We start from the raw sequence: 25,270 nt of genomic DNA, 5'->3' as shown, positions 1-25,270 counted from the left end.
TCAAACAGACAAAAAGTTATTGACTAAAAAGTTCAAAGTTTTAATCCAAATTTGGACGAGTGTTGGGAAAAGCAAACTTTGGCCACAGAAACCATTTCTAGGTCACGGGAGGCGAGAGGCTCCAGATCGTCAGGTAGCCCCGCCAGGCCACGCCCTCACGCTCTGATTGGCTGCCACTTCTGAGCGGGTCAGAAGCTGGACTGCAGCAGGGTGACTCTCAGAGGCCACGCCCCCTCGTCGGGGGTCAGGGCGGGAGGGGCGGGCCCGGAATCCCAGGTCTGCTCCCAGGAGGCGGGGCCCGCGCCGCGCCCACTACCTCTGGGGGAGAAACCCGTGGAGCAGGAATTGGCTGTTGGAGGAGATCTTCGGGGTGAGGACGCCTGGGGCGTGGGATCTGACGGAGGCGGCGGCGCAGGGGGAAGAGGGTCCCCTCGAGAGTCCAAATTTCCACCTGGAGAGGAAGGATGGGGAATGAGAATGGGAAACTCAGGAATCCAGAAGTCCAGACACCGCCCCCCGCCCCCGGGCCTTTCCTCTCAAACCCAGGAGTCCGGCCTGCCTGCCCCTTGCTCTCCCAGACTCAGCACTCCTGCACCCCAGTCCCCTCCTGCCTGGAATCTAGCACTCCCAAGCCCTGTCCAGGCCTTTCCTCATCAAGACAAAGGATTCCCAGGGGCCCTCAGACCCCTCCCCATCACGACCTGCGATTCCAGACCTCCGACCCTCCCTCATCCCTAAAACCTAGGAGTCCTAAGTCCCCAGCTCATTCTCACCTGTCATCATTCCGCGCCACTGCGACGCCTCAGCGGCCAGGGCTTGAGACAGGCTGAGAACTCGCTCCCGGTGCCCTTCGGATGTCAGCAAATAAGGGATGGTGTTCCTTGGGCTAGAAAAAAAGAGTTTGGGGGAACTTCAGTTAGCCAGCACAGTCAAGGCCACAATGCCGCGCGTGTCCTTCTGGGAGTTGTAGTCCCTAGCACGTGTCTCAAAAGGATTTTAAACGTGGAGCGACCCTCTTTTTTAGAAGCCCTCGTGCATTGTGGGATTTGTAGTCCAGTTGTCCGAAAATTTCTCCGATTTCCTGACAGTGGGGCGGAGTTTGATATAGAACAAGGAACTGCAGTTCTCCCCGCGAACTAGGGTTTTCTGATTCCCCAAGAATTCAAGCGACTCTAAAAGATTCTTCGATCTGTTCTTTAGTACTCAGGAGACATTAACAGTAATACTTCTCCCCTTATCTTTGTTATTTCCCTTCTTGTTGCCTCGATCTCCAATTCCTTACCTGCTCCAGGACCCCGAACTCCTGAGCCATTTCTGGGCTCCTGGGTGTCCCAGGACAGGCTGCAAAGGAATGGGGGCATTAGAATTCCTCACCCTGGAAGTTCCCATGTTCTCATTTTGAGGGTGAAGGGGCTCAGAGGATAAAATTGCCCCAACGATACTGCTAATTCTTAACTTTACCTGAACTCCTGGGAAAGAGGGAAGAGTTTGGAAAATCACCACCCCCCAACCACTTCCCCACGCCTTTTTGCATTCTGGTAAACAGCTTCTTCATATGACTTAGATAAGCCTGATGGTGTGAAATTGATATTTTAAGGCAAGACAGGAAAATTAAAGATCAAAGTCTCTGTGTGCTTGTTTGGGGCTCCTCCATCCCTAACATGCAGTGTGCACCCAGATCACACATTAGCCAGAGCTCCTCAGAGTTGGCAGTGCTTGCTCTGTCCTGAAGATCATTTCTTTTTTCCCTTTCTTCTGACACTACCAGAAAGAACAGCCTTCTTTCCCAGCTCTGCAGGGGATCACAGCAACTTGCTGCTGGCTTTGCATGTGCTTCCCTAGACTGTGTATCCTTGGTGAACCTTAGGTAAAATATCACTATGTTATTTTGTTTCTCTGTTTGTTTTAACTTATCTGGCTGCATCAAGTCTTAGTTGTGGCACTTGGGATCTTCATTGCATCATGTGGGATCTTTTGTCAGAGTGCATGGGGCTTCCCTGGGGGCTCAGTGGTAAAGAATCTGCCTGCCAATGCAAGAGACTTACTTGCTCAACAGGAGATGTGGATTCCATCCCTGGGTCAGGAAGATTGCCTGGAGGGCTACAGTTCATGGGGTGGCAAAAGAGTGGTACACGACTCAGCAACTAAACAACAGATTCTGTAGTTGTGGCGTACAGGCCGAGTTGCCCAGAGACATGCGGGATCTTAGTTCCCAGGCCAGGTATCAAACCCTCATCCCCTGCATTGCAAGGCAAATTCTTAGCCACAGGACTGCCAGGAAAGTCCTGTCAGTATGTCATTTTGATGTTCCATCTTTTGTCTGGAAAATAGATACGAATGTGCCTCCTGACTTCTAACAGATGGTGAAACAGTTCTCAGAACTTTCTGAGAGTCTCTCTCCCAAGTTCTAATCCTGTTTGGCTCAAATAACAGTCCCCTTTTTTTCTTGTTAACTTGATTTTAATAGAATTTTCATCGACAAGATTCACAGATGAGCCCCCTGTGACAAGGCCAGAAACAGACCCTCCAAATTCACATTCCTTTTGTCATAAATGATTAATGAACTTGTTGCCCCCGAAAAGCTAGCTAGACATAGAGATCAATGTTTGATATTCAGCAGATTTGAGATACCCCCCATTTACAAAAATAATCACAATCACAAAATCACCCCACTTGTCTAATTCCTTCCTAGAAGAGTCTTAAGATGAAATTATCCATGGGGAATTCCCTGGTGGTCCAGTAGGCAGGGCTCTGCGCTCCCACAGCCAAGTCCTCAAACATGGACTAAACCCAAGCCCTAAAATCCCACAAGCTGTGCAGTGGCACAGCCCAAAACAAAAAACAAACAAAAAAACCATCCTGCCCAGACACTCTGATCTTCAGATTGGCAGTGTGATCTCCATGGCAATAGAGTAAATACATTTTTTTCTTTTTTCTTTGCCTTTGACAGCATAGTAACTGAACAGGAAAACTTGGCTTCCAATCCAGCTCTAAAACCCACTCCTCCCAGAGTAGTGAGAATACTGGTGAGGATGGAGATGTTGCCTCTGGCCCATCCTGTTCTCCACTGATAAGGAAGACAGGATGCTGAATTTAAAACAGGTACAAGTAAACCTGATACAGAGGAAGGAAAAAATCCCCATTTTACAGAGAGGAAAACTGAGGGTCCAACCAGGAACTGAGAACCCACTGCTGCCTCACTGACCCACCCCTGTTTCCCTCACTTTTTGTTCCGCATCAGGCTGGCGTCTGGCTGGGGACAGTGTCCTCCCCAGGGTGAGGAGCCGGGGGGAGACCGGGCGAGGAAGAGGCCGCCCACACTCTTGATTTCTTCGGATTCTCTCCAACTGCTCCTGAGCACTCATCCGGGGCCGGGCCAGGGGGACCTGGGGAGATGAGAAACATCTAGAGATTCCAACCATGGCCTCTGTTTTCTCTCTTCCCTGAACCTCTCAGCCTCCTGTGTCTTAGGCTTTCCTCATAGCTCAGTTGGTAAAGAATCCACCTGCAATGCAGGAGACCCCGGTTCGATTCCTGGGTCAGGAAGATCCCTTGGAGAAGGGATAGGCAACCCACTCCAGTATTCTTGGGCTTCCCTGTGGCTCAGCTGGTAAAGAATCCGCCCACAATGCGGGAGACCTGGGTTCTATCCCTGGGTTGGGAAGATGCCCTGGCGAAAGGAAAGGCTACCCACTCCAGTATTCTGGCCTGGAGAATTCCCGTGTCTTGCCCTTCCCAGTAAGTTCAGCCCTGAATCTTGAGGACTTATTTCTACACCTGGAGCCCAGGCTGTCCCTCTGCTGGATATGCTCAAGTCCTTCCATATCCCCAAGGCTCTCAGGACAAAGGTGTTACAGTTCCTGTGAGACTGGTTGCTACCCACCTGTCTGGCCTCAACCCCATCAGCTGCCCTGTTGGAACCTGTAATGCCAGCCTGATCAACACCCACTCTTCTCTGGAGACAGCAAGTCTCTTGGAAGTAGGAGTCAGGACTCTGGTTTACTCATGATTAAAATAATAATAAGTCTGGTTTCAATCAGCTTAAAACATTAACATGAAGGATGAGATTTATTGTGTAACTAGATCATCAAAGAAGATCACTTTGGGTTTGCCTGAGGGAGGACTCGACAAGTTCTCTAGTGCCCTCAAAACCAGAGGAAAGAGACACACAGGGAGACGGTCCTGTGATAATTGTGGTTATCCGCCACAAGCCAGGGAACTCTGTCTGAAGCTTCCAGAAGCATGATCCTGATGACACCTTGTTCTTGGGCTTAGAGCCTTAGAAACTCAAAACACGAGAGGACGGGGATGAACGGAAGGAGAACTTGAAATCTGAAACATTCTCAATCTATCTGCTTCACAAGGAAGCTTGCTCTGAAGAGAATGCCAAGGGTGTGACCGGAAAACCATTTGCTAAGAGATCAGGCATGTAATGTGTGAGTCCAGTAAACCAGCTCGGCAGAAAAGCTGTCCAGTCAAAACGAAGGAGACAGAGACGGGATAAAATGAAGGAAGGCTGTTGGACATCTGGGATGCTCTGAGCAGGAAAGGGGCCACCAGAGTGACAAACGTGTGTTATACTTCAGGAAAGGGGGTAATTTGGACACAGATGTGCACCTAGGGAGAGCACCAGGTGACAGGTGAAGTCATGATGCCACAAGCCGAGGAAGTGATCCCTCCCTAGCGCCTTCAGAAGGCACGTGGCCCTGTGGACACTAGATTTCAGGCTTCTAGCCTACAGAACTGCAAGACAATACATTTATTGTTTAGGCAAAAAACAAAGGGAAGGGGTGGAGAGAGAACTCTTGACTGCAGTCTCCAGTTAGAAAATTCTAGGCAGACAGCTTGGATCTTGCTTATTGTAGGACCAATCACTGCAGTTTACTCGCTTTGATTTGATCAATCCTGGGTCACACGCCCACCTGGAAACTGGCCCTATGTGTTTGTTTTTTCCTGTCCAGCCGTGGGGCTTGTGGGACCTCTGTTCCCAAGGATCGAATGTGCGCCTCTGCAGTGAAAGCGAGGAGTGTAGGACCGCCAGGGAGTTTCCCGGCCCTGTGTCACCTACTTCTTCACAACAGGCTAGACCGCTGACCTGAAAGTCTCCTCCAGGGCCAAACTGAAACTTTTACACATCCACTTGTTTCAAAGACAGCCCACATAGGTGGATATTTTTAGCCATTTGGAGCCTGCCTGCTTTAAATTCTTCCTGAAGTTGCAACCAGCATCTGGAGCCATAAGCAGGATTAACTTGTAGCTATAAAAGCCCCACCCTCTGTGCTGCCAAGCACATCACCTAGATCCTTAAGCCCCTTCTCCAATCTCTTTCTCTCCTGGGAGTCCCCTTGTCCCCGGCCTCTCTTCTCCTGGGCGATGGCCCCCACGCAGTAACGTGGAGGGTCCCTTGCTGTGCGGGACTTATTCCTCGAGCAAACCATCAGCCGTGGACCAACTAAAACCCTTTGTGCTCCTGCCACCTACTGGTATATCTTTCCTTGCTCAGTTCTAAAATTCCTGAATTCCTTTGCCCCACCCCTGTATGTAAGCCGCCCATAGGGTTGGGGGAAGAGACATTCCCAAGATTATTATTCTTTTTTTTTTTTTTTTTTTTTTTGATGTGAGACATCGCATGTGGGGGTCTTAGTTCCCGGACCAGGGATTGAACCTGAACCCCCTGCATTGGAAACGCGGGATCTTCACCACTGGACCTTCACCAGGGAAGTCCCCCATGATGGTACTTGGTGCAGCCCCAACCTGATGGCTCAAATGGCAAAGAAGCTGCCCGCAATGCGGGAGATGTAGGTTCGATTCCTGGGTCTGTAATATCCCCTGGAGAAGGGAATGGCTGCCCACTCCAGTATTCTTGCCTGGAAATTTCCATGGACAGAGGAGCCTGGCGGGCTACGGTCCATGAGGTTGCAAAGAGTCAGACACAACTGAACGACGAACACTTTTCAGCAATCCTTAACACACACCACTGAAAATAGTTCTTCTCTTCCTAAGAAAGACCGGATTGAATATTTGGTTTCCACTCGACAGTAAGAAAGCACCAGAAAAGCTTTTAAACCTATTCCAATAAGCAGTTATAACTGGCATTCCCCCGCTCCCCTCCATCTCCCTAAAAGCCAGCCAATCAGCGCTGGCCCTGTGTAGAACAACCCCTCAACACTCCAGATTCCGCAAACCCACCCGTGTCCCAACTCTATGCCATATGACATCAACTCTTTGCTTTGCTCAGATCGGCTGTATCTTACAAGAGGTCTGTTTTGGCTGTACTGTGCTAAGTTGCTCAGTCGTATCCGACTCTGCGACCCTTTAGACTGTAGCCCACCAGGCTCCTCCGTCCATGGGATTCTCCAGGCAAGAATACTGGAGTGGGTTGCCATGCCCTCCTCCAAGGGATCTTCCCAACCCAGGGATCGAACCCAGGTCTCCCACATCGCAGGTGGCTTCTTTACCATCTGAGCCACCAGGGAATAAATTCAGCTTTGTTTCCTATACAAAGCAGCTGCTTTTTTCTTTATCCGCTCCATGCCTTTGCATGCATAGCCTGTTCCCCTTTGGAGTACTGTTTCCTGCACAGCCAAAACTTTTTCATTCATCCAGACACAGCTTATTGTTGTCATCCTCGTTTAGCCGCTAAGTCATGTCCAACTCTTTTGCTTACCTAACCTTTCAAAGGCTTCCTAATGCTGAGTCCCCCTAGAAAATAGCTTAACTCTGTTAGATGTGTGTAAGGATTGCATTCATGCCTCTCTCCCATCAGACTCCAGCATCAGGAGTAATTCCTGGCAGGTCCCCCAACACCTTCCACACAGGCTGGCCCCTAGATTAGAATCTTGAACAAATAAGGGGATTCAGGATTTCTTCCTGCACTTGCCAAAGTTTAGGGGGAAAGGGAGAAACAGCAACTCCTCTTGACACTGTACTTGGATTGGTCATCTGCTGATGGCTTAGTGGGCATCAGAATGGTCCTGCCAAGTCCAGCAGCCATACTTTTCCTGCAGGATCTGTTTGCCAGCTTCAGGATGGGGGGAAGCCACAGAAAAATGGGGTTAAGTATGGACTTAACCACTGGCAGTTCAGTGGTTAAGACTCTGTGCTTTCAATTCAGGGGGCACCAGTTCAATCTCTAGTTGGGGAACTAAGATCCCACATGCAACGTGGCACAGCCAAAAAGAAAAAAAAAAACAGCAAACAGCAACAACAAAGTTGAAAAAGAAACTAGAGATTGTGAGGCAGAGATTCACTACACTGGCAAACTCAGAAACGTAGGTCCTTGAAAACAGGACGTGGTCTGGGGATCTTGCCTTGTAGGGCCTGTCAGTCAGGAAGGGTCTGAGAAATTCACTGACTTGAACTGAACTACCTTCAGTTGGTGGATGGCATTCCAGAGGTCAGAGCTCTGTGCTCCCAAGAGGCCACGTGCAGTTGTATGGGTTGCTCACTGCCCAAGGGTTGAGCCCTCCATTGATGGATCCAGGTTCTGCCCACGTAGAAGGGGACGCCTGTCTCTAATTCACAAAAAGGTATCCTGTAGGCTAATAGAAGTCCTGGCTTCCTAAATCCCCACTTTAGTCTAGACTTTACACCAGCTTTGTCCTGCTTTGCCATGGATAAATTCTTTGCCATGGATTCATTCTTCAGGATCTGTCTGCCTCCAGGAAACCATCCCCAACATGCCCAGGTTTCCTGGAAGCTGTCCCCTAAAGTCCCCAATGATCTGTGTTTGCAAGATTTTCGATCTTCACTGTGTCACATGGAAACTTTAGTTGAAGCATGGGAAGTCTCCTAGTTTGGGCATGCAAACTCTTGGCTGTGGCATGCAGGATCTAGTTCCCTGACCAGGGATGGAACCTGGGTCCCCTGCATTGGGAACACGAGTCTTAGCCACTGGACCACCAGGGAAGTTCCCGATCCCTGCTCTTTTTACCCAAGGTGATCAGGTAAAACTGGAAGCTCCCACTGGTCCCAGCAATGACTTACTCAGTGAGCACTGGTGGGAGACAAAGAAACCGAGGCTGTGGCTTGAGATTCTGAAATGGGAGATTACAGCGATGCTGTTGACGACCTTGGGGCTACAGGGTGGAAACTCCCCACAGACAAAATGATGAAATGAACAATCAGTTCATTGCTGACCTTCAGCAGCAGTTTGTGTTTATGAGCAACCAAGAGACTCTAACCAGTGTACTCAGTTAAAAGGACAGGGCCCAGACAAGACCCTTTATTAAGGAACAGACAAGGGAATTCCCAGTGGTTAGGACTTGGCACTTTCACTGCTGTGGCCTGGGTCCGTTCCCTGTTTGGGGAAGTAAGCAGCTTGGGGGGGAGGGGGGGAACACAGATGACACAGCAAGAAACTCTACAGAGGTCACCTGCTTCATCCTCAGGAACCCCCCACCCCCGGTCCTGCCTCTTATGTCCAACTTGATGATGGCACTGCTGGCCTGACCAATGACCTCTGTCCCCAGAGTCCTCAAGCCACCAGATGTCATATGCATTCACTGCGTGTGAATAGTTAGGTTCTTGGCTTCCTTTGTACTTGGATGTGTGACATGTTTACTAAACCTTTTCCTGAGGGGGGAAAAAAAGGCAGCTGATATTATAATCTATTTTTATTCCACTGACTCCTTCACTTAAGTAATTCACTGCTCCGCTTTTAGCTTGACATTTAAATGGCGGTATTATTTATAGCTTTTATCCCATTTCATATGCAGATTCATACATTTTATTAGAGAACTGGTAATGGATTTGATGAAGCATATGCTCCAGAGAGAGTAGGGCATGGTAACCCACTCCAGTATTTTAGCCTGGAGAATCCCATGGACAGAGGAGCCTGGCGGGCTACAGTCCATGAGATCGCACAGACTCGGAAACGACTGAAACGACTTAGCACGCATACACATGCTGCTCCAGACACACACAGTACACAGTATAAGCACCAAATTACCAGTCTAGAATCTGCAAATTTTTGCATTTTAAACCTCTGAATTCCCTGGCGGCTCAGTGGTTAGGACTTGGCGCTCTCACCGCCAGGACTGGGGTTCCAACCCTGGTCCTGGAACTAAGAACTGCCAAGCCCGTTGGGGGCAGCCAAAACAAAAACAAAAATGGCATCTGAGGTCCCAAGGGTTTTTAATAAAGTTTGAAAACCCAGTATATCTAGAATCTGACTCCCTCTTGATGTCTCCATTTCTAAGTTAGTGCAAACAACTGTTATCCGTCCCCCGCCAAATATCCCACTGGCCCCATCAACCCTGACCCAGGCGGCATCCACACAGTCTATTCCCTCAAGTGGCCGCCAGAGGGCGCCAGCTTCCATTTATGGAAACTCCCGCTCCTCTGCTCAGAAGTCTCCACGGCTCCAGCTTACCCAGTGTCAAAGTGAAGTCCTCACGTTGGACCACAAGGCCCAGCACGGATCTGCCCCTATTACCTCTCTGTCCTCATCAGCACCCCCTCCCCCTCACTCGGTTACTCGGTTCCACCCACACTGACCTCCTAGCTGCTCCTCCAACACGCCAGACTCTTCAGCCCCAGAACCTCGGCACACACTCTTCCCTTTGCCCCTAACGCTCTTCCACCAGACATCCCCAGGGCTGCCTCCCCGACAGAAGCCTCCGCAGACCAAAACAGTTACAACTCCGTCCCCTCGCCAATGTTCCAAATCCCCTCCCCAGACTGTTTCTATTTATTTAGCACTTACATAAAATAATTTATAGTCAATTATTTATATTTACCTCTTCCCACTAGAATATTAGATTCATGAGAGGATGTTTTTCTTCTCTTGCTCACATTTGGGTCCTGAGGGAACTTTCCCGAATGATGAAAATATTCTATATTTTCACTATTCAACAGGGTAGTTGCTGGCCATGTGTATCTCCTAAATACTTGAATTCCTCAAATGAAAGTGATTTTTTTATTTTATTTCATTTAAATTTATTTAAATTTAAATAGCCTCATGTGGCTACTGACTACCTTATTAGATAGCAAAGTCTTAGTCACTAAGTCATGTTTGACTCTTTGTGACCCCATGGAATGTAGCCCACCAGGCTCCTTTGTCCATGGGATTTTCCAGGCAAGAATACTGGAGTGGGTTGCCATTTCCTTCTCCAGTTAGATAGCAAAGAGGGCATTTAATAAATATCAGTTGAATGAATGATTGATAAATGAATGAATGAATGAATGAAGTGCTTGCTCTAAGGCACTACTTTCAAACTTTAGGGGCATTCATCTAGTTTGACTTCACATCAGCTCTGGGTGGTAGACACGGGTATCAGCTCCATTTTGCAGATGAGAAAATGGAGGCAGAGAGGTTTCTTAACCAACCCAAAGTCACACAAGTTAGAAGTGGCAGAGACAAAATTCAATCCCAATGCTCTTAACAAATCTCACTCTCTCTGCTCTGGGGTGTAGCTTAGAACACTCCTCTCCCAGATGTTTCCCCGAGTAGGGGATCTGTGGTGGGCAAAGGGTTATAATGGACCTGAGGAGATCGGATGGACTGCCTACCTTGGTTCCTGGCTGAGGGGAAGTGGGGCGGCGACCCTCAGGACTGGAAGCCCGGGAGACCCTTGGAGATCCAATTCCTGGAGGGGCAGAATGGGATGGGTGAGGCTGCGGAATGCCGAGTGAGTCCCTCCCAACCCCAGATGCTCACCTGAGCGAGGGCTGGTGAGCTCTCTGTCGCCCCCTGGGGGCCTCCCCCAGTCAGCCTCGGGAGACCGGGATGAGCTCAGTTCCAAGGACTCCATCAGGCTCTGGGGAGGTCAGGAAAGGGGGTAATAGATCACTAGGACTACAGTTTTCAAGCACTTAGCAGTAGAGACACTACATAAGCAGGATTAAGATTGAAACCAGGAGCCAGACCTCGTTTTCAAACCTCAGCTCTGCCATTTTGCTTGCTGTGTGACCTTGGGCAAGTTACCTTCCCTCTCTGTGCCACATTTCACCTTTTGATACAAGGACCAAATGGATACAAGTAAGGCCCTTAGAACAGGGCCTGGCACATAACAAGTCTTTATAACTTGTGTGTGTGTGTGGGGGGGGGTAATTAATTAATTTTGGTTTTTCTGAACCTTTGTGGCTTTGCCTAGACTTTCTCTAGTTGCAGTGAGTGGGGGCCACTCTCTAGTCACAGAGCACAGGCTCTAGACGGCACGGACTTGAGTAGCTGGAGTACTTGGGCTTAGTCACCCAAAAGCATGTGGAATCCTCCCGAACCAGAGATAGAACCCATGTCTCCTACCCTGGCAGGTGAATTCCCAACCACTGGATGACCAGGGATTCCCACACGGGTCCACGTGTGAGGTTTCAGAATGATTATGCATCTGGCATGGTGTCAAACACTTTACCAGAATTATCTCATTGAATCCCTTCAGTAAATGTATGAGATGCTATTATTATCCCTATTTGACAGACGGGGAAACTGAGGCTCAGAGAGTGAGGTCAGTGACTGATGTCACAAAGACGGCAGAGGTGAGATCAAAACCCAGGTCTCCCAGATACATGACCTGATGATCAGGCTTGGCAACAGTTCTACTCAGCTATGACCACACTGGCTCCTGGTTCCCGAGGGCTTACTCTATGTCAGGCACTGTCTAGTCACAATGTCATCTTTCTAAAGAACCCTGCAGGAGAAGGAGATGGCAACCCGCTCCAGTATCCTTGCTTGGGAAATCCCATGGGGTGCCTAGTGTGCTAGTCCATGGAGTTACAAAAGGGTTGGACGCAGCTTAGCGACTAAACAACAACAAATGGCAGTTCTAGCCAATGGATGAGAATAAAAACTTGTAAGGAATTGGGGGTTGGGGCTGAAACCAAAATCCTATTGTCTACAGATGTGAATGTCTATTTAGAAAAAACAAAATAAACTGCAAGCAAATATTTAAACTAAAAAAAAAATAAAAAGAACCCTGCAGGGTGGGGATTAACATCAGTGCTATCTGGTAAATGTTTAACAAATGCCCTCTGGAAGAAAAGAACCCTCCTTTGCAGCAGTTTGCCAATTTCCATGGTGTAAATACTCCCACCATAGTCAATTTCAAGCTACTGACATGTCATCACTGAGTGTGGAGTTGAGATGCAGGCAACTGGACCTTGTGAGGTGTCTGCAACTCACCAAGTTGTTGTGTTGTGGGTCCAGCACACCTCTGGACTATGACCATAATACCAAATAAGGAAATAGAAGCTTCTAAAGCTTAGGATGTGTACCTGAGGTTGGTTAGCCGATCAAGGGTGAAAGAGGTGAGTGGGTAATCGGTTAGGCCAGGGGCAGACGGGACAGGAAACTGGAGGTGGGAAAGATGTGTGTGGCCTCACCTCCCTCTCTGAGGACTCCTCGCCTTGGAGAGCAGGGGATGGGGAGTCAGGCTCAGTGTTGGAGGGTGGCTTCTGGGGGCCCCCCAGACCTGCCAGCGTGTCTTCCACCATCCACAGTTGCTGCTGAGCAGACGCTCTGTCCTGGAGAGAGGAAAGGAATTTGTTACTCAAAGGTGGGAAAATGCAAGGAGGGTTAAAGTTGATAAGCAATGGAAAGGGTCTGAAATCTCCCCATTCTACTGACCCATTACTGTTTATCATAAATATTGTCTTTTTCTGCACTGTTCTGCAGTGTTACCTCTGTTGTAAATAGGTGACCATATAAGTAAATACGAGTCTGTTTCTGAATATTCTATCCCTTTAGTCAATTTGTCTAAATTTGTGTCAGCACTGCACTGCCTTCTTGCTAACTGTAGCTTTAAAGTCGGACACTATCCGGTTGTGTTAGTCCTCGGGCTTTGTTCTTGGAGGCTGCCTTGGCTTACTCTCGGCCTTCTGCACTTCCAGATGCAATTTAAAGTCAGTTTGTCAATCTGCACATATTGTATTGGGACAGCAGATCCCCACTGGGGAAGTCAATCTGCGGAGACCACGTCTTTAAACTACTATATTTCCTATCCATACACATGGTACATCTCTCCATTTACATAGGCCTTCTTTAATTTCTCTCAATGACATTTTGTGGCTTTCAGAGTAGATGTCTTGCATATCTTTCATTAGACTTCTTTCAGATAGTTAATTTGTTTATGTTAATTGTAAACACTAGTGTTTATTTATTTTCTAATTGTTTGGTATTAGCAAACAGGAAGATGATTTTTGTATATTATTCTTGCATTCAGTTACCTTGCCGGATTTGCTTATGCTCAGTTTATCTGGAGATTATTTTGGATTTTCTACATATACAATTTCGTCATCTGTAAGTAAAAACAGCTTTACTTTTTCCTCTTTGGTCCTTATACCTTTGACTTATTTGTTAGACTCACTTGTACTGTTTAGGATCCCTGGTACAATGCTAACTGGAACTGGCAATAACATAGATCTGGCCTTATTCCGAATATTGGGGGAAAGATTTCAGTATTTCACTGTCAACAACAATGCTTTGTTGTAGGTTTGTTATAGATACCTAATCAGGTTAAAGAAGTAGTTTATATTCCTACTTTGCTGAGAGATTTTATCATGAAAGGATATTGAAAGTGAAAGTGCAAGTGAAGTTGGCTTAGTCATGTCCGACTCTTTGTGACTCCATGAACTATACAGTCCATGGAATTCTCCAGGCCAGAATACTGGAGTGGGCGGCCTTTCCCTTCTCCAGGGGATCTTCCCAATCCAGGAATCGAACCGAGGTCTCCTGCATTGCAGGCAGATTCTTTACCAACTGAGCTCTGAGAGAAGCCCCTGAAAGGATATTACATTCTATAAATGTTTTGCCTGCATTTATTGAGATGACCAAGTGAACTTGGGGGAGCAAGGCGGGGCTTGGGGCTCGGGGCAGGGGTGCACCTGGGGGGACCCGAGGTGCAGCAGGTCCTCGAGGGTCTCTCTCAAGGTACTCAGCTCCTGCTCCAGGCCGCTGTATGTGTCCCAAACACGCTCTCGCTCCTAAGGCCCCAGAAAAAGAGAGACACAGTTAGCATGCCCACCCACCATATCTTTCCCCATTCTATCTTTTCCTAGCTGAGCAGGAGGAAGTGTCCCTGGGGTCATATGGACTGCAATCCCAAGGGCCCCCTTGCTCAGACTACTGGGAACCCCAGCCATTCCAAAGAACAGCTAGTGCAGACACAGAACAGCTTTTCCTGAATCTTCTGGATTACCTCTGCACGCCTCTAGGGCGAGAGTCCACAGATCTAATGAATTCTTGGAACAGACAAAGCCACAAACCTTACACCCCACCGGGCAGCAGAAACTTCTTTGCCAGTACCAATAACAACAAGAGCAGCTAACACTTATTCAGCACTTACTTAACATTATTTGGCGCATTTACTTGGCACTGTTCTTAGCTCTCACTTAATTCTTGTGAGGTAGGTACGATCAGTGTCTCCATTTTACAGTAACAATAATTACAGCTAACACAAGTAATGCTTACCATATACTAGGTGCATAAGCGTTAAATATTCTGTGATTCGTTTACATATACTTATGAAATCTTCACAATGGCCGTAAGAAGTAAATATTACTTTTATCATCTCAAGTTTACAGATTTGGGATCTAAGGTCCAGAGAGGTTAAGTAACTTTTCTAAGGTCACATAGCAACTGTGAGTGGGAGCTGAGATTCAAAGCCAGGAAGTCCATATCGAAATCACCCCCTTTAAATGGCTAAATGAAATTCTGCTGTTTCTTGGCTGCTTGCGCCTCACCCTCTAGGACTGTCAAGATCGTTAGTTTCAAACGGAGGGGGAGTCTCAAGAACTACCTTCCCAAGAGTCTTTGGGGGAAAGTTCCCTTTAGTAACAACTTGTAGAGTCCTGGGGTCTCCTAGGAGGTATGTCCCCTCTCAGATGCTCACCTGGGTCAGGTGACAGAGAGTGGCCCTCACACTGACTAATCGGTCTTGCAGGAGGCGCTGGTGCCCCCAAGCCCTCCCAGGAGCTGCAGCTTCCCTGGTTGTTTGGCCCAGCTGCTGTCGGGTCAATTCCAGGGCTGCTTCTAATTGCTCCTGCACCAAGAGAGAAGACGGTTAGACTTCTGAAACCATACCCAGCCTCAGGGCAAGAGAAAAGCTGGCTTCTGGTATCCTCTCGTATCCTGGGGGTCAGGATGGGCTAAGGGCAGGTGGAGAGGCCAAGTGTCCCTCCCCTGTCCCGGAGTCCTGTACCTTCTCCTCCTGCCTCTGATCTATCTCCTCCTGCAGCCTCCTCAGGAGCCGGTCCTGCCCACACAACTTGGTCAACAGAGTCTGCAGAAAGGAGGACAGGAGCTGCTTATGGACCAGACATGGCTCTTCGCCCTGCCCACCCTCCCACCTTCCAAAACATTCTATCCCCAATTCTGCGTATTCAACAAGGGTTGGATCAGGAGTGCTTACATCTGTCTCCAAGCTTTGATGGAAGGTTGAGTCTAGAGGGGGTCCCGGCTGAGGAGAAAGAGAAAAGTTGGGGGTCACACGCCCAAACAAGTCCTCATTGTAGCTCAGTGCTGAGTTGAGCCCTGTTTCTACTGGCCGGCGCCCCTTGTCCTTATTAGCTTTGTGCCAAGCTTTAGCAAAGCAAACCTCAGTGGACTAATTGCCAGATTTTTGGCTTTAGGAAGATCCAGTGGGCTTTGCTACCAAATAACTATAGCAAATACAATAATTGATGGAGAAAATTTAGACAGTTCCTTTGTGTTTGAGAATAAAACAAGGATGCTCAGTGCCACTGCGACAGTTTAACACAGTATTAGAGATCTTGACAAATGCTACAAGTTAAGAAAAAGAAAAGTGTAAGGGTAGGAAGGAGAATGATAAAACCATCATTATTTACAGATGAGGCACTCATCTGCCCTGAAAATCAACAAAATGAAAAAATTTTTAATGAAAAAACTTTAAAAAATTATTAGAGCAAGTAAGTGAATTCAGTAAGGATGCCCAATGTAAAAGGAAGTTACAAACAGTAATAGCATATCTCTACATCATCAATAATGATGTAGAAATAGATAGAAAAATAATAGAAAATAGAATATAATAGGAAAATCATAGAAAATAATTTTTTAAAAAGAACACACCATTCAAATAACCATAGTGTAAAGTAATTAGCCTCCAACTAATGAAAAAAAAAAACTATCAGAGTTACCTTAACTAACAGCACACAAAATCTCTATGGAAAAACTTTAAGACTCAAATGAAAGATGAAGAATACTCTTGAGAGTCCCTTGGACTGCAAGGATATCAAACCAGTCAATCATAAAGGAAATCAACACTCAATATTCATTAAAAGGACTGATGCTGAAGCTGAAGCTCCAATATTTTGGCCACCTGATGTGAAGAGCCAACGCATTAGAAAAGACCCTGATGCTGGGAACGAATGAAGGCAAGAAGAGAAGGGGACGACAGATGGTTAGATGGGATCACTGACTCAATGGACATGAGTTTGAGAAAGCTCCAGGAGATTATGAAGGACAGGGAAGCCTGGCGTGCTGCAGTCCATGGGGTCGCAAAGAGTCGGACACGACTGAGCGACTGAACAAAAAGGATATTGTGTGAATGGTGGAGAGATATTCAGTATACATAAGCCACTGAGTTTTCAGCAGCCCCAGGAAACTAACACAGCACCTATGCAGGCACCTTGAAATGCCCAGCCTTCTCTAGGCCTACTAGTCAATGAAACGACATTCACTATAGCAAAGAAAGCATGGGAGGGGGCTCTGGCAGATTCAAGGTGCCCCAGGATACCTACCAATAAAACCATGGAAGCCCGGGTCCCAGGAGGCCTTGGAGGGAGCTGGAGATATGTGGAGGTTCCAGAGTGGGCCTGGGAGGAATATTCAAATAGAGATGTTTAGAAATTGGCATGTCTTAGTAACAGATACAGAAAGGATGTGTCTGGCACTGAAGTGCCATAGGAGACTCTCTGAGGTTCAGAACTGGGCCCCCAGAACTTCAACTATCTTCTCTCCAGCTGTGTGCCACTGTGGGGACATGCAGGATGATAATAAACCAACAGCCTGCAAAACAGTCCCAGGGACCAATGAAAGTTGCAGCCTACTCTTACTCTCACATTTGTGGTTAGCTGTGGATTTTCTGGGCTGCAATCCCATGATGCTCAGAGAAAATAGTAGGTGACCAGCTTGGAAAGATAAAAGTGGAGACGCAAGGCAGATGCAATTCACACTGCCTCTCACAGCATTGTACTAGAGGAGCATATTCTGGACTAGTTCATAATGTTTAAGGGGTAGTAACTGCCAAAGACCAGCCTGAAGACAGCCCTTAGAACCGACAGGAGATAAAGTTCACTGTCCCTTTCACATCTGAACCCAGCTGTGATTACGCTGAACTATAGTCTCCATGATACCCAGGGGCCAATGGCTTAGAGACGAGCCCGGAAAGGCAGCCCGCTGGCCATATAGGAGTTGTAGTCCCTCTCGCTGCCATCTCTGCTCACCGCTGTTCTGGCCTCTTGACTCCAGTGCTGAGGACTCCTGGGGGGCCTTCCTCCTCTAGCCTCAGAAGAGGGTCCTCGGCGGGGAGTGGGGGGCCTGGAGAGGGTCTGGCGCTGGAGGCCCCAATCTAGGGGAGGCCGGACATCGATGCGACTCAGGGGGGTATGGGGTCTGGCAGAAGGTGCTGCGTCTCCAGAGGAGGGCGGAGGTCTGCGTGCAGGAGCAGAACGGGGTCGGGGGAGGCTCAGAGGCGAGGGAGGACGAGAGAGCGGTGAGAACAGGCTGTGGAGAGGAGAGAAAAGGCGAACAGTGTCGACAAGAGCTCCCTCATCCCACCATCCATCAAGTCAGCCCCGAAGACGTGTCTCCCTTCATGTGTCTCATTGTCCCTCTGGAGCGGACCCTCCTCTCGTAGCCAGATCCCGAACAATTCTCCTCTTTGTGACATCCCCTCCTTAGGACGTCTCAACAGGCTCTAACCCCGCCAGCGTCCAGCAAGTCACACACACCTTCGAGAAAGCGCTAAGCCACGCCCCTAACCAGTCCCAGCCCTGCCCTGCGGCCACGCCCTCAGAATGCCCTCGGAAGCTCAGCCCCGTAGAACCTTCTCATCTCAGACCCCCTCGTCCCACTCACTCTGGGCTCCTCGCCCTCCGAATTCGGGGTCCAGATTGCAGGTCAGCCGTGGGGCTGGGAGTGAGCTGTCCGGGTCGGCCACGACCTCTGGAGAGCCGCGCCACCTCTGGTGATTCTGAGCCGCGCCCCTCTTCCGCGCCCCTGTTCACTTCTGGGGGACCACCGGGGCCGCCCGGGCCCTCCCCAGGCTGGGGCCGTGCAGATGACCTGGGTTGCCCACTGGACACAGAAAAAGACATCACTCCTTTGAATCTTATAACAGCCCTTACTCTCATTTCACCGACAAGGACACAGGGATCTACAAAGAAAAAGGGGGAGGTAGTACACTAGCAACCGTTGTCCCCATTTTGCAGATGGGGAAACTGAGGCCTGAGTAGTATATTGTGCAATGCCACAAGGCCCATCCAGGTCGCTGGGCCCAAACTATGCGTCTCTAGCCTGAACACTGGGGCAAGTAAACAGAGACCTCCTAGAGCCTTTCCTTTTTTAAATCTGACATTGTTTAGGTGGCAGCCTCAAGGGGTGGAGATTTCTGCGGGAGCCAATTAGAGTGAGCAGTACTGATGGACAAGGAATAGAACCGGACATGGAACAAGGGGACCAGTTCCAAATTGGGAAAGGAGTAGGTCAAGGCTGTATTTTGTCACCCTGCTTATTTAACGTATATGCAGAGTACATCATGCGGAATGCCGGGCTGAATGAAGCACAAGCTGGACTCAAGATTGCTGGGAGAAATATCAATAACCTCAGATACGCAGATGACCCCACCCTTATGAAAGAAAGCGAAGAAGAATTAAAGAGCCTCTGGATGAAAGTGAACGAGGAGAGTGAAAAAGCTGGCTTAAAACTCAACATTCAAAAAACTAAGATCGTGGCATCTGGTCCCATCACTTCATGACAAATAGATGGGGAAACAATGGAAACAGTAACAGACTTTATTTTGGGGGGCTCCAAAATCACTGCAGATGGTGACTGCAGCCATGAAATTAAAAGACGCTTGCTCCTTAGAAGAAAAGCTATGACCAACCTAGACAGCATACTAAAAAGCAGAGACATTACTTTGCCAACAAAGATCCATCTAGTCAAAGCTGTGGTTTTTCCAGTAGTAATGTATGGATGTGAGAGTTGACTATAAAGAGAGCTGAGCACCAAAGAATTGATGCTTTTGAACTGTGGTGTTGGAGAAGACTCTTGAGAGTCCCTTGGACTGCAAGGAGATTCAACCAGTCCATCCCAAAGGAGATCAGTCCTGGGTATTCATTGGAAGGACTGATGCTGAAGCTGAAACTCCAATACTCTGGCCACCTAATGCGAAGAACTGACTCACTGGAAAAGACCCTGATGCTGGGAAAGATTGAAGGTGGGAGGAGAAGGGGACGACAGAGGATGAGATGGTTGGATGGCATCACCGACTCCATGGTCATGAGTGTGAGCAAGCTCCGGGAGTTGGTGATGGACGGGAAAGCCTGGCATGTTGCAGTCCATGGGGTCGCAAAGAGTCGGACAGAACTGAGCGACTAAACTGAACCGAACTGAGTATTGATGGACAAAGTGGTCGGCGGAGCTTACAGAGAGATACTTTTTGCCCATTGGACATGAAGTTTCCTGGAGGTGGGACCTGAAGGGCGGAGTCGCCTTAGCTAGAAGACTAGTGATTGGACACTGAAGGTGTCCGGGTCTCAAGAGGAGGAGTTTGATTAGCCGGACCCAGATTGGAGGTATAGGGTCAGGGGCGTGGCCTAGACCTATACTCACCAATCGTCCCCCTCCGCTCGAGAGGCCCGGCCCAGCGCGCGTAGCCAGCCCCGCAGGTCCTCTAGCGTGTCAGCAGCCAGAACGTAGGTCCTCATGCCCGGGTGCTCTGCCTGCGAGAAGAGAGAGCTGGGGGACTGGGACATCGGGCCCTCTAAAAAGAAGGATGCCATGGACCGTGGTAAAGATCTTTTATCTCCAATAAAGGATGCTGCATGCCTGTCCCCAAGGCCCAGTGCCCCTTGGCGCCCACTGGGGATGGAGGGACTCACGGTGAAGGTGAAGCGCCGCCCTCGGGGAGCTCCTGGCCCATCTGGCCTGATACTGTAGCTGGGCAGCAGGACGCTTCCCAGGACGCTCTCCTCGCGGCTGTCTGCAAAAGAGAGGCTGGGATAACGGATCACACAGAGACCTGGAGGCCCAGAGACTCGAGGAAAGGGAGATGGGGAGGGGGGCCCCCGCCCACCCCATGCCAGCTGGGGCACTGACCCTTGTAATAGAAGAGGCAATGGCCAGAGAGGACGAACCAGCGGCGTTTCCAGAGCCGGAGCCCGGAGCTGTCCTGGGGAGACAGAGTGGAAGTAGAGAGGGGAGGGGAAAAGGTGGAGATAGCGACACTTGGAAGCAAAGACCCACAGAAAAGGGAGGAGCAGAGACACATAGGAGACGTAACAGATTCAGATGGAGAACTGGAAACCAGTGGGTTGCAGCTGAGGGGACATAGATTTTAGACACAGCGGGACCTAAGTATGACTCCTAACCCCAGCCCTTTCACACTGTACCCTTAAGCAAGTCATTTCTCCACTAGGAACCTTATGGTTTCTCATCTGTCATTTGGGGATTGAGAAATTACAGGAAGACTGGGACAGAAAGATACTTTACCACACACTGGCAGCAGTTTTCTGTAGGATAGTAAGAGAAGTCACTTAGTTGTGTTCGACTCTTTGTGACCCCATGGACTCTAGCCTACCAGGCTCCCCCATCCATGGGATTTTCCAGGCAAGGGTACTGGAGTGGATTGCCGTCTCCTTCTTGGCCCATTTAATATGGCACGTGAGACACAGAGAGGTCAGATAGGTGCTGCTGAACCATAACCTGCGTCCCCCCATTTCTTCTGCCAGAACTAATCCATATCCAACCTTGTGCTCCTCCTCTCTTCCATCCCTTCCCACAGGAGCAGTATGATCTTTTTAAAAAATGGCTATTTATATATTTGGCTGTCCCTGGTCTTAGTTGTGACACCCTTGATCTTCATCCTGCCATGTGGGATTTTTAGTTGCGCCGTGTAGGATTTAATTCTCCGATCAGGCATGGAACCCGGGTCCCCAATTGGGAGTGAGGAGTCTTAGCCACTGGACCCCCGGGCAAGTCCCCACTCATGATTCCTTAAATTTATAAATCAGATCATGTGAGTCCCCTGCTCAAAATAGAGATGATATCACACTTAGAATAAATCTCAAATTCCTTACCCTAATTTGCTGCTTTACAAGGCATCTCCAACTCGGGTACACATAAGAATCACCAGCAGGGTTTATTAAAACACAGATCCCTGGGTCCTGCCCCCAGAGTTCTCCAGTCAGTAGATCTGGGGTAGGAGCTGACAATTTGCATTTCTAGAAAGTTCCCAGGTGATGCTGATACCGCTGGTCTGGGACCACTCTTAGAGAACCCTTCCCTGCCTCCTGTCACTCCTCCTTTCTTTCACCTTGAAAGTGAAAAGTGAAGTTGCTCAGTCATGTCCGACTCTTTGCAACCCCATGGACTGTAGCCTACCAGGCTTCTCCATCCATGGGATTTCCCAGGCAAGTGTACTGGAGTGGGTTGCCATTTCGCTCCAACACCAAATTTTTGCCTGCTGCAGGGTACTTTGCTTTCAGATTCCCTCTGCTCCCCAGATCTTAACACAGTGGGATCCTTCTTGACATAAATTCTCAGCTCAAATGTCATCTCCCCAGAGACACCTTCCCTGACCAACAATCAAACATAGCTCTCATCTTTCAACCACCTTCCAGCACATTTTCCTATGTTATTTCTTCCTGCTCAGTCACTAGGTCGTGTTCAACTCTTTGCAACCCCATGGACTGTGGCCCGCCAGGCTCCTCTGTCCACGGGATTTCCCAGGTAAGAATACTGGAGTAGGTTGCCATTTCCTTCTCCAGGGATCTTCCCGACCTAGGAATTAAACTTGCATCTCCTTCATTGGCAGGAGGTTTCTTTACCACTGAGCCACTGGGGAAGCCTGTGTTATTTCTTCACAGCGCTTCATTTTCCACCATTGGAAATCATCGAATCCATTTTTATATACATTAATTTATTATTCATCCCTGCCATCTTGGATGTAGCTAGATACTTGTTTGTTTTATTTACATGATATGTGCCCCAGGGCTTGGCACAGGGAAAATGTTCAAGAAGTAGTTATTGCATGAATGAATGAGTTGACAGAATAAGGGAGGCAGCAGGGATCGGAAGAAAAAAAAAACAAACATATTTGGAGATTTGGAAGGAGAGAAACGGTGGACAGCCAAGGGCACAGCCTCTGACATCACGGTGAGGGTCCTTTCCCTTGTCTCACTCACTCTACCTGTTTATGAAGCCAGCCTCGGATGTGCACAGGAAGGTTGGGGTCCCTTCTGAGCGCATTGCCCCGCTTGCCAAAGGCATGCACCTTGCTTACTGCCCGGGTGGACTTCTGAGGAGACAAGGAGGACAGAAGTGAATGCAGACTTGGGAAGGGATGCAGTGGGACCCAGGCAACCCAAGGCCCTCGCTCAGCTGTTTTTAGAAACCTGGTCAAGGAGAGAGCTGAGTTTGGGCATTAGAATTGTATGTGCATAGTGCAGAGTTGAGAGACTTTCCATGGGTGGAGGGAGGTGTCTGGAATCAAGGAAAAGGCCATTGACCACTAGGGAGGGGCTTTGGGAATAAAGGGTCCACTGCCAAGGACAGCATGCCCTTAGCCACCAAAGCCAGAGATGGAGATCCAAAGCCTTTGGGATCTGAAGCAACTCAGCAACATGGCTGATCCCTGGTGGTGGGTCAGCTGGAATCAACGGACACCTTTGATTTGCCAGGGAATAGCATTCCATAGTGACCACATCCAGGTGGTGGTGCGAGCTCCAAATCCCTCCATTCCAATAGATGCCACCGCCCCAACCTCCGTCCCCACAGATATCCCAGGTCAGATTCCCAAAGGATGCCCTTCCTTGGCAATGGTGCTGACGAAGGTCAGAATCAAGTCTACAGAATCTGAACTTGGGAAGCTGGAAATGAGTGAAGGGAGGGACTGGGGACAAGAGAATGAATGTCACTGCTGAACTTTGGGCTGGGATGATGATTTGGGAGGCAAGTATCTTGGGCCCCATGAGGCCTTAAGGTCAGAGAAGGGTCTTTCCTTTATCAGATTTCAGAACTGGGGAGATGGGATGGCTAGAGACAGGATTTCTTAGTCCCTAATAAAAGTGGACAGTGAGTTCCTGGATGGGGAGGGGGGGGGTCATGGCTGGGGAGCGGCCTTATCCTAGCAACCAGAGTCAAGCAGGGTTGTTAGTCTGGCTTCAAATTAGGAAAATACCGCGGGGTGGGGACAGCTGGGAGTGCCTCTGAATTCCTAGCTTCGGCGGGTGGGCAAGTTGGGACCTTGCTAGGTCTGGCAGACCCCATTGCTAAAGATCTTTGCTCTTGACAACCGGAGTCCCTTGGGTGGCACCGAAAGCAGGGCTTGGAAACAGGAGGATGGGGGAGCCCAGAGCACCCCCCACTCCTCCCCAGCCCCACCAAGAAGTCGAACCTTGGTGCTCAGGCCACCAAGCGAGGAGATCGTCGAGGCGCTGCTGGCCAGGCTGAGGCTGCTGTGGGGTCTGCCGTCCTCCATGGGGGCTTGGGGAGGGAAAAAAGGGAGCTGTGTGCGCCTCTCTCTGCAGATGACCCGGGTGGGGACAGAGACAGGGTCAGGGGCTTGCAGGTCGGAGGAGGCTGAGGAGAAAGAGCCTGTTGTTTGGAGCCTGGGGGGTTCTGGGGGAGGCCCCGGCCTGGGACCGCATACCAAGAGTGATGCCAAGAGAGGTGGGCGGCCCTGGCAGCTGTGGGGAGGGGTGGAGGGGAGTCATCTGTAGCCCGGGACAGAGAATAGGGGCCCCTTTATTCTTGCCCCCCTGCCCTCTGGCCGGGAATTTGACCCTCTCTCTGCTCAGGACCCCCCCCCCCCCATTCCCTGACTCTTTCCGGGGCTACCCCACCCCCACCCCCAGCTACCTGTCTTCTGCCCTCCCTCCCACATGCACCCCTAAAACATCCCTGCCAAGTCCCAAGACACCAAGAATGTGCACTCTGGCAGCTCCTTGCAGCCCAGCCAGGGGACTTACCGGCTCTGGGGTCCGGAGAGCAGAGAGCACGAGAGGGCAGCGTGGGTGCTGGGACATCCAGCCTCAGTCCCCCTCCTCGGCCGCCTCTCAGGGGCTGCCTCTCATAGCCCTGCGCTCTCACCTGCTCATCCACGCCCTTTTTGTCTCTTTGTCTCTGATGGTGTCTCTTCCTCGGACGATCTCTCTTCCTCTTACCCTCTCTCTCCAGCCTCACCTTCTGTCTCCGCGTCTCTGGCTCTCGAATCTCTTGTCTCTCCCAGTCTCTCCCTCACTCCTCTCTCTGCAGCACCCCCACCGCGCATACCACTTTCTCTCCCAGTCTTTCTTGTTTCTGTCCAAATCTTTTTCTGGGACTCACGGAGTTCTCGTCTTTAAGTCTCCATCCCCTTTTCTCTGTCTCTCCTCCTCGCTGTCTCTCCCTGTCTCTCCCTCTCCCTTACAATCTCTTTCTCTTTCTCTCCGTGGCCCTCCACGACCGCTGTTTCCTCCTCTCCCGGATTCCCCTTCTCACTTTCTCTCTTCCTTGCTCGCCCAGTTTCTCTTTCCTCTCTGCGGGTCCTTCCCTCCCTCTGCCAGCCGCCCACGCGCCTGTCTCCCCTCCCAATTCCAGCTGACCCCGCCCCTCTTGGCCTCCCCACCGCAGCCTGACCTCTGGCTCAGCTGCCCCCGCAGCCGAGGGGAGGGGTTAGGGGTGATTTCCAGCCCCCTCCCCGACCCCTAGATCCCTGCTGGACTGGAGCCTGGGCCACCGGGGTCCCATAAAAGCTGAAGCTAGAATTCCTAAATATTTGGCGAGTAGGAACTGGGCCTGGACTCCAGGGCCTCAGTGGGTTGGTCGCTGTCAGGGGCCTGGGTCACTGGCGAGCCCTGAATGGAGATCACTGGGATCTTGGAAGGGGTGGGGGCTCAGACTCCTGAACACTTGGAAAGATGTGATCTAGGATTCAGGACTGCTGGGCTGCGAATGGAGCTGGGATCTGCAAGGGTGGCTTTAAGTGGACGGGTCCAAGTGGGCCAGTGAGGAGGAGGGGCCCAGATTCCTGAGCGAGCAGGGTCAAGTGGCCAGGGTCAATGTCCACCTCGGACTCAGGTGAGAATTCCATTCTAGACTGAGGATGACCCC

General features: G+C 49.7%; 1 protein-coding gene across 5 annotated transcripts; it reads right to left on the bottom strand.

The window, feature by feature from the left end:
- Window positions 1-16: 16 nt before the first annotated feature.
- On the bottom strand, window positions 17-24,740 carry PLEKHA4 (pleckstrin homology domain containing A4). 5 transcript variants are annotated; one of them, XM_070450554.1, is made up of 20 exons: window positions 24,148-24,739; window positions 23,574-23,700; window positions 22,368-22,475; window positions 20,276-20,348; window positions 20,059-20,159; window positions 19,790-19,899; window positions 18,035-18,253; window positions 17,401-17,680; window positions 16,696-16,770; window positions 15,348-15,395; window positions 15,138-15,218; window positions 14,829-14,978; window positions 13,822-13,920; window positions 12,322-12,462; window positions 10,661-10,760; window positions 10,513-10,589; window positions 3,225-3,386; window positions 1,283-1,341; window positions 774-886; window positions 17-451 (listed from the first exon to the last, which is right to left on the bottom strand). In XM_070450554.1, the coding sequence occupies exons 2-20, from the start codon at window positions 23,655-23,657 to the stop codon at window positions 189-191; spliced, it is 2,343 nt and encodes a 780-aa protein (XP_070306655.1). In that variant the 5' UTR covers window positions 23,658-23,700; window positions 24,148-24,739; the 3' UTR covers window positions 17-188. The 5 variants fall into 5 exon arrangements, with proteins under 5 accessions (XP_070306655.1, XP_070306654.1, XP_070306656.1 ...); XM_070450553.1 differs by having other exon boundaries at window positions 23,574-23,662; XM_070450555.1 differs by lacking the exon at window positions 3,225-3,386 and having other exon boundaries at window positions 23,574-23,662; window positions 24,148-24,740.
- Window positions 24,741-25,270: the final 530 nt, after the last annotated feature.

This window comes from Odocoileus virginianus, chromosome 20, assembly GCF_023699985.2.
Source record: "Odocoileus virginianus isolate 20LAN1187 ecotype Illinois chromosome 20, Ovbor_1.2, whole genome shotgun sequence".
Classification (NCBI taxonomy): domain Eukaryota; kingdom Metazoa; phylum Chordata; class Mammalia; order Artiodactyla; family Cervidae; genus Odocoileus; species Odocoileus virginianus.
This window is presented reverse-complemented; position numbering and strand designations above follow the sequence as displayed.

What these genes read in the sequence shown, in the direction of transcription:
- PLEKHA4 (XM_070450554.1), bottom strand. Translation starts at nt 23,657, where the DNA reads ATGGAGGACGGCAGACCCCACAGCAGCCTCAGCCTGGCCAGCAGCGCC. An exon ending in GGGCTTCCATGGTTTTATTG is followed by an intron (nt 15,396 to 16,695) that starts GTAGGTATCCTG and finishes CTTTCTCCTCAG; the next exon opens with CCGGGACCCCCTCTAGACTC. An exon ending in CTCTCTGTCACCTGACCCAG is followed by an intron (nt 13,921 to 14,828) that starts GTGAGCATCTGA and finishes CTGGGGCCTTAG; the next exon opens with GAGCGAGAGCGTGTTTGGGA.